The sequence below is a fragment of the Micropterus salmoides genome, unplaced genomic scaffold, assembly GCF_014851395.1.
Source record: "Micropterus salmoides isolate LMB-PRFRI ecotype aquatic unplaced genomic scaffold, ASM1485139v1 Ms_hic_scaffold_9, whole genome shotgun sequence".
Classification (NCBI taxonomy): domain Eukaryota; kingdom Metazoa; phylum Chordata; class Actinopteri; order Centrarchiformes; family Centrarchidae; genus Micropterus; species Micropterus salmoides.
The window spans coordinates 20,465,338-20,474,587 of NW_024044681.1; the positions used below are offsets into that span (position 1 = coordinate 20,465,338).

The following is a 9,250-nucleotide window of genomic DNA, read 5'->3' on the forward strand; positions in this document are numbered from 1 at the left end:
TACAACACTACCACAATATATGTTTTTACAATTTTGTAACACGCATTTCCCCAAATTGAGTTCTCTTTTTGAAAAAGGTGTCACACAGACAGCAATAGTGATGGGCAGTAACTAGGTACATTTACTCAAGTACTGTACTTTTTACACAAATTTAAGGTACTTATTTTCTTTTTATGCCACTTTCTACTTCTACTCCACTAAGTCTCAGAGGGAAATGTTGTATTGTTTACTTCACTACAGCTTTAGTTACTAATTACTTTACAAAACATATGAAGAGATAATAAAACAGGAGGTTTAGTAATAAATTAAACTACCCAACAGTTTATATACAAGTCCAGCTGAAATGTTTAGTCAATTAATCAGTTCATCAGTTGACAGGCAATGACAATTTTGATTGTTTAAGTCATTTTTAATGCAAAAAAAGCATGGTTTTAGCTTCACAAATGTGAAGATTGGCTGCTTTTCTTTTAATTATTTTAATACACTGTTAATAATTTTGAGGTTTTGGCTGTTGATTGGACAAACAAGAATTGTGAAGGTGTCACTTTGGGCTCTGGGTAGTTGTGGAAGCATTTCTCACTATTTTTTTTTAGAATTTTTTACAAACTGAGCTCTCAATCCATTAATGGAGAAACTAATCAGCAGATGAATCCATAATGAAAATATTTCAGTATCTTCAACCAAGTCCAGTTGCCCTTGACTTTAACCTTCGTTGGATAACTATGACCTGGATGACTGAGAATCTTAACAGACATAATGAAAATAATCATTAATTGTAGTCCGATACAAAATAGTTCAATAGTTCTACTACAACAGTCACAGGGGACATTTTTTCTGCATTGCGTTCTCTTACATTGACATTTAGCTCACGCTTTTATCCAAATCGACTTACAATTGATATGTCAGAGGTCGCACGCCTCTGGAGCCACTAGGGGTTAAGTGTCTTGCTCAGGGCAAAGGCAAGCATCTTATCTATGCGCCATCATCACCACCTTTATACGTACATTTCCTGATTATACTTACTTTTACTTAGGTAAAATTTTCAATGCAGGAGTGTCTTTACACTGTGGTGTTAGTACTTTCTAAACAAAAGACCTGGGCCCATATTTATCAAGCTTCTCAGAATTACTTATAAGAACACTGCTAATAACTGACTTAAGAGTAAAAAAAATCTTGGCTCAAAGTTGTGCTTAAAAGTTAGTTATAAAGCATCATAGTCCTAATTTGAGTGAAGTGTAGGACTAAATCTTAAGTGTCAGTCTTAGTGCTGATTTACGACACTTTGCTGTAACGCAAACAAGATGACGATGTCGCCAAGGACCAATCACTGAATAGATTTCCTTCTTTAAGAATATTATCAGATAAATTCACATTGAACGGTGAAATTCCTAAGAGGAGTTTATATTTAACACAATTTAACAATAAAGAATTTTCAAGATAATACATTATGATATAGGCCTACACATTAATAAATGAAAAATAAAAATGTATCTTTATATGAGCGCCATCACTCTGTGTCAAGAGTGTTGTTAGGAAGTCGATGAAAGGCGTGACAGTGTGTGGAGCTGTGAGTGCTATAATTATTTCCATGACTATTTGGCTTATTGATGGTTGTGACGGCCAAAATCATCAGCATTGCCACGTTTGTCCTGTGGCAAATAAACGAAGCATCATCACCACCTTCAATTTAACTGAAAATGCATTACTGTGTAAAGTCAGTGGTGAGATGACGTCCCTCACCAACTCGCTGACAAAGTTGATGCCTGGGCTGTCCGACCCCATCTTATTAATTGCTTGTCTCAGAATTCTCCCTCTCTTCTCCACATATCTCTGTCTCAACAGCACCATCACAAGCCCTACAGGCAACTCCTAACCACTTGAGAGACCTCTCGAGCTCTCCTGTTGAAAACAGACACCCCCCCCCCCCCAGTACCGGGGGCAACTGTGCTGTGGGCGAAATTACTGATTGAAAAACCGTTTTAACTCCAAAACCCGCCGATGTTGTTGCTCCGAGTCTATCATCATCACCATCTTGATTATTGCACAATACCTGCGAGCTACCTGCCTGCTCTGGACATATCTGTAGAGAGGAAACATGCTGCTTGAGAACACACAGTGTTTTTTTGCCATTTTGTGGCCGACCCGTTGGAAATACATAGACATGCACCAAATGGGTACCAAATGAAAGGTCTGCTTAAGCCAGATCACTGTGGGATGTTCCGTTGTCAATCTACACGCCTGTAAAAATGGGTGTGCTTTGGTGACAGGAATGTTTAACAGTACATATTATTTCTTTATTGCATCTCCATGTAGTCTGTAATAGTAAAATAAATTTATTAATATACAATGGATTTATATTCCTTAGCTTCTGACTTTTCAAAGGAGACCAGAATTATGCATCTAGGCAAAATAGTTGAGGAGTTATTCCTGATTCATTCGTTTTTTCTGGAAAAGGGTGCCTGTTTTCAACATAGTAAGAGTGATTCTTAGCTTTGAGATATTTGATAACTTTCTTAAATTTAAAAGTAGGAGTAAATTTCATGAATTCTCAGCACTTAAGACTAAAATGGCACTTTGAGAAGCTTGATAAATAGTGGCCCTGGTCAGCACAACAGAAGACCACAATGAACTGTTTTCTCACTCAAACTCAACAACCACTCAAACTCTGTGTATTCACACTCCATTTTTCACATATTTACAAACTATTGTATATACGCTTTGGGTTCAGAATCTAACATAACACTTAATTACTGACAGTAACATTTTGCCAAATGTTAAATACATTTGGGATTAACAATGACACAATTAACAATGTGGGATTAAGGCCTAACCCAAAAATCATTACAGGTACATTCATAGTTAATGGTGGAACAATCAAAACTTTTAACATCAGCCAAATAAATCCGTGGATCCAATATGTTTCCCTTGAGTGGAGAAACGTTTGTACGTTTTGAAAGTGGACACTTTCAGAATGAGTCGATTGTGAAGTTTTTGACCATTTTACTTTCTCCTGACATGTTACTGTAGGCCATAATGACTTATTTATTTATTTAACCTGCTAAAACCTGTTGAGATCAGTGATCTCTGTCAGCCTGGCCAAGACAGTGAAATGTCTAAATAAAATTTTCATCAATTCTCTTTTTCCTTTCCTTTCTCCATAATATAGCCAACAGGCTAAAGTTTTTTCCTCTTTGACAGGTACAGTGTGTGGCAGCTGAATGATGCCTACCGTACCTGCCACACCTATGCATTAATTAACTCTGGCTGAACTGATGCATTGAACTCAGCTTGGCAAACAAAGACACCCGACTCCCGAAGCTCAAACAAGTTTTCAGCTTTTTAAACTTTTTGATTTATTTCATGAGAGGGAAAAAAACACCAATATCATTCTTAATAGGACTTTTATTAAAATCTTCAACACATTTGCAATTCAAGCACTACTATAAAACATTTTACAAAGCATTGAATATTATAAATCATCTCTTTTAACATGTTTGAGCAACACCTAAGTTACAAATTATGTTAAACTTTGAACACAAAATCTACTTATTTTCAAAGAGATGGCGATCATGGCTCTTTGTTTGACATACAGAGGATGTACAGCCTCATAATAGATATAAAGTCTAAAAGTATCTTCAAGTCCAGATGCCCTTGATTTAACCTTCCTTGGATAGATACATGTTTGAAACTAAGACACAACACAAACTATTTGAAATGCAGACACATGGTGGAAGATGTGGTGTTAAAATACATTACAAATTATTATTACAGAAATATAAAATACATTTGGACACACAAAAAGTCGGACTTTGGGTTCCAACTGAAATAAGTTCTGTTCTATGTCCTCAGACAGTGAAACTGTGAGGAAGAAGAGATAGTTGTTACCTGGGGCCATATCGTGAATCCATCTTTAGTTTCAGTCTCAGCAGAAACTCTCCTAAGCAAATATTACATGCAAAACACACACACACACACACACACACGTGCACACATGCACGCACACACTCACACGCACAGAACAATCACACAACCAAATCCATGTAAAATGAGAGCTGACTCTTCCTTGTCATTGTTAGTGAAATGGCACAAAGCATTTTGAATGAAAGCTTCAGTGAAATGTGACACCAGAGGGCCAACAGCTAATTATGGAGCGACACACACAAACAAGCAGCAGGTGTTTTCGAATACACATAATGCCACCAAAGTTTTTGTATAAATACAACATGTACTCAGAGGGACGCTGTTTAACATTTCAAAAGAATAAAATTATGTTTTCCTGGAAAACAGGCTCTCATGTTCCTATACTGAACATAAGAGCCTGTTTAACAAGACACGCCTGCTGGATTATAGCGGAGCAAAGGCGACAAAATGATTTAAACAAATGAATATGTCAGTCAGCCAAAAGCAAAGCAGAAAGATCAATAGTTGTACACTCATCTTCATCTCGGAGTCTGTTTGTGGGGTTTACCATCTGACAGCAAAAAATAACACACAAATACTCCCTAAACAAACATTTTTGTTTAATGTTACTGTCCAAATCAATCTATCGGACACTCCATGGGCGTTTAAACATAGTCTTTCCTGTCGTACCCTCCACCTGCACTGGCGCTGCGCGGTGCGGTGTAGGCCATCCGGGGTGGCTTGTACTGCTTCTCTTTTGGTGGGCAACTGCTGCACAGCATCGCCCCACCAATCAGGAGCATGGCGGCAGCTCCAAAGCCAATGTAGAGCGATGCCCCGATCTCCCTCCTCTGCGCGTCGGTCAGGAGGGGGTTGTAGAAATCCCGGATGATGACGCTGGAGGTCCAGGAGACAGGGATGAGGACCAAAAGGCCAGCAAGGATGAAAAAGATCCCGGCTATGATCATCACTTTGGCCTTGGATGGCTCGTCTTCAATGCAGTTGGTGCACTTGGCGCCGACAATGGAGATCAAGACCCCCAGCACCCCGAGAATGATGGCAACGATGGTCATTGCTCTGGAAGCTTGCAGCTCCTGAGGCAAGGCCAGCATCGAGTCGTAGACCTTACACTGCATCTGGCCCGTGCTCTGGGTGACACAGTTCATCCATAAACCTTCCCAGATGGTCTGAGCCGTGACGATGTTGGCTCCGATGAAGGCGGTCACCTTCCACATTGGCAGGGCACATGTCACTATTGCAATGATAAATCCAATGAATCCAAGGGCAATGCCCACAATCTCCATACCCATCGACATGCTAGCTCTTTGTCTGATGACAGAACAAAACTTAAATAGTGAGTCCACAGATTTTCCAACAAACAAAACCCTTCAGAATTTAAGAGTCTTTCCTCCTCTGTTGTTCAGGTGTCCTTGAAAAGTGTGAGTACTGTAAGGGAGTGTGAAGTAGCAATGAGAGGCTGCCACGGAAACAAGAGAACCTTTATACTTCAGGTGGTCGAGGAGGAGTCCTGTGGTAATGATGTCAGCAGAAGGCTGGCTTCACAAAGCAAAAAAATCGCACCACCTGGTCACATATAGTGGAGGAGGGGAGCTGGAGGCAGGGCAGGTGAGCAGGGATGTGATGGAGGGAGGGTGTGTCTGTGTGTCTGTGTGTGTGTGTGTGGCTGGTGGGGGTTGGTCACTGGTAAAATGGCTGCCTCTTGGTTTCCAAGAAAAATCCACACTTCAAAGAAGCGCTTCACCTGTTTTCTCCCAAACCTTGTGTTCCACTTGATGTGGGTGATTAAACTGTAATAAGTAAATCCAATTTGTGGTGTAAAGTAAACAAGGCTATTAATTGTGGTCGGATCACATACATCACAGATCCTCAGTGGGAAGAGGAAGTTTTTCTACAGAGTCACAAAACAACAAGTGTGTAGTTCCTTAAACATAAAGGCTGACTTGCATTCATGCAGTTAGTAAACCACATCGCTGAACAGAATGTTGTTTCAGTGTCTGGCTACTTAGAAAGCTTGTTCTGAGTAAGCATAGAAAGACACACACACACACACACAGAGACACACAGACACACACACACAGACACACACACACATTTACAAAGTGGTGTAAGCACACACACTGAGGCTATAGACTCTGATACTATTGGTCATTCGTTGTTTCCTGGTTCCAGTCGTGTGGGTTTAAACAGTCAGGATCCGGTATAAGTAAAACAATTCCAAAGCTCGGCTGGAAACCTGAATAACTGCACCCAGGGTAAATATGAGCAGAGAGAAAACATAATAGGCCGGTTCTCAGACACCCTTAGCATACAGACAGCGGGATCTTCTCAGTTTCGGTTAAATTCTTTACTCTGACCAAACAATTTCTGTGGACACACATGTGGTAAATTTTTCTGCGTGAAAGAAGGTTAGAGGGCAGAAAGAAAGAAAAGCATACTTTCCTGTTGCTCGCAGTTTTATTTGAGCTCCTGTTTAAGATTAGTCAAACAACCCAGAGAATTTATATTTTCACATTCAGAAAATTCAGGTTTCTTCTTTTTTGGTTAAGAAAAATAAAATAGCACATCATTTGTTTATAAAACAAAAAGAATGAGATACATGTAATTGCTTGCATGTAGACAAATTTCACATTTGTGTATGTGCACTGCACCTGTTACGCACCAACTAAAACTCCCTAATTTGTGCAGCAGTTGAATGGAAATTTTTCCAGTCAGTCTTCAAACAACAGTCAGGTTCCCAAGTGAGCACTTACATATAATATTTTTTTGCTTGCTTAAATCATTCTTACTTTTTATAATGACAATTGAAACATCCCTTCCTAATCTGCAACGTCAGTGATTAGGGACACAATCCGCAGTCCTTGTTTTATGCAAAAATGTTTTCATCATTTTATCAGAAGCTTACATAAGGCTCCTGCTGTAGAAATTAGAAAAATCAAGAGGATATATTACAAAGTTAATCTTTTTGGTACCGAATATCCTCTGGCTGATCAATGTTTTTGTCATGCACATAAACAGATATCATGTGTGTTCACATTATGAGTGGGGAGCACAAAACATATATTAACAATAACACACATAAACAAGCACTGAACAGCAGAAGCTCTTTGTGTTGTTCAGTCTTGAGCATTGTTATCAGTCAGTATCTCATGTTTATGTTACGAGATCAGTTGATGCATTATACATCTGAGATAACAGCCATAACTTGTAGGCTACTTGTAGCACACTGTGTTAACAAGCTGCTCATGTTAACAAAACAAGTGCAGAAACATTTACAGAAATGGAGCTGATGTTCTTGTCAATTATTACATTAACCGTCAAATATATATAGTGGAGTAAAAACCCCTGAAATGAATAAAAAGTATTAAGCAGCATAAAATGCACATAACTCACGTGAAGTACCTCAAACTTGTATTTACATACATTTTTAAGGGACTTTCCCCAACTGTAAGATTACACTTAGGATCCCACTGAAATCAACTGTCCTGGTGCAGTTTGTGAGACTCAGGTCAGTACCTTGATTTGATTATCCTTCAGAACTGAGTCAGCTGACTCTCTCTTCTCCAGGGAACAAAGCCAAATACATGTCACTGGTGGCTCTCTGTCCTTGTTCAGAGGAGAGTGTACAGTGCTTTTGAGAAGGTTGTCTTTGTCACCACATCGACTCTGGAGGTCAGTGGAGGTTTCAGAAATCAGTCTTTATTAGCATGGTAATGCTAATGAATTGCTAGCAAAATGTTAATGTTTATTTGCAAATTTACAAAAAGAAAGGTCAAACGGAGGAAAATAAACAGTAATAAGGTGGGAAGAGTTAATAGCAAATCATGAGTAGGCTATATGACCTGTACCCTCGGGCCGCTCCAATGACCTGGTCAGCCTCATTCTCTGGAGATTATCATCACTGCACTCGCTGAAAAGTCAGGTAGTTACCTGAAATGAGACATGGGGTGCATCACCATAATATATTAATGGAGTCAATGCACTGATAATAACACTAGAAAAACATTTAAATTTTTCACACAGGCTAAATATTAATATGCCATAGTGGCCACCTTGCATGATAGGGTTAATCGAGAGTATGAGTACATGTATTATCAGTGACCTCTTCTGTCTTGTCTCATTTGCTGCCGACTATCATCAATGCGCTTGGCTGAAATGTAAATATTTACAATGCAGTTTTTATGCACTTCCTTCATTTGAAATTAGACCTAAATAACCAAGACCATGTTAGGCAATATATGAATAAGGTGGTGTATATAAGTGACTGACTGTGACTAGTAGGCCTACATTTTAAAAGAAGGGTCAAACAGGGGAAAATAAACAGTAACAGGAAAATAAACAGTAACAAAAAAATGTGCAGGTGGGGAGTGTTAATAGGATATCACGAGTGTAGCCTCAGGGCAGCTCCTATGGCCTGGTCAGCCTCATTCTCTGGCAATTGGTGCTTAGCTTAAAAGTCAGGTAGTTGTGTGAAATGAGACAACCAGTGGTGTGTCTCCATGCACTAATGGAGTCAATGCACTGATAATGACACTTTAGTCAAACATTTATACATTACACACAGGCTGAATAGTAGAAAGGGTTAGACTTTACATGCATAATCATGTGTTCATGTGAACTAAGAGGCTGTTGTTAATAAAATCACAATTGTGTTGAAAACAGTACTTGCCAATATCTTGCTTTCGTCAGCATTGCAACTTCAGTGTTTTCCATTAATTAACGAGACCATGACGGCCTGCCACAGTCTAATTTGATCCGCCATAGCTTGAAATGAACTGAAAATATTTTTTACACATCTCATAATGACATCACAGACCTCCAACGTTGTGTTTTTGTGGGAACAGCTCGATGCTGCTGCAAGCTCGCACGCTCACACACTTTGGCATCCGACTTGAGACAACTGCTTTTCCTTTGAGGTAACTACAGTAACATTGACGGTCTGTTTCTGTCACTCGTGTGTGAGAAGGCGATTAAGCTAGCCAAACCTAAATTTGGAGTGCACACATATTAAAGCCTTTATGGTAAATCCACTGAAACAGACCAGTGCGAGCTGACAGGCAGGCTAGTGACTTTATCCTGTCTGTTTCTCTCTTTACAAAGACAAGTGTTGCAGTATGAGAGTCCTACTTGAAGGGAGGCAATGAAGTCTTCATGTTGCACCATACGAGAACCACATACAACATTATTTATTAAATTGGGTCGACTTGATGAATTTAGCAGGGGGAGAATACAAATGTGACAACATTCGATTTTCAAAATAAAGTGTCTATACAGTATGGAAATAAGATTAATTGGATTATATTCACAAAACACAAACAAACAAACAAACATA

The 9,250-nt window shown here is 39.2% G+C and overlaps 1 protein-coding gene and 1 long non-coding RNA gene across 2 annotated transcripts; both read right to left on the bottom strand.

The window, feature by feature from the left end:
• Positions 1 to 3,384: 3,384 nt before the first annotated feature.
• LOC119895474 (claudin-3-like) lies at positions 3,385 to 5,376 on the bottom strand. The gene has a single exon (XM_038708625.1). It carries the CDS (start codon positions 5,214 to 5,216, stop codon positions 4,566 to 4,568), a length of 651 nt encoding a protein of 216 aa, XP_038564553.1. The 5' UTR covers positions 5,217 to 5,376; the 3' UTR covers positions 3,385 to 4,565.
• Positions 5,377 to 6,356: 980 nt separating this feature from the next.
• On the bottom strand, positions 6,357 to 8,852 carry LOC119895475. The gene is made up of 2 exons (XR_005443064.1): positions 8,735 to 8,852; positions 6,357 to 7,848 (listed from the first exon to the last, which is right to left on the bottom strand). It is a non-coding gene; the product is annotated as an uncharacterized LOC119895475 (long non-coding RNA).
• Between the last annotated feature and the right edge of the window lie 398 nt (positions 8,853 to 9,250).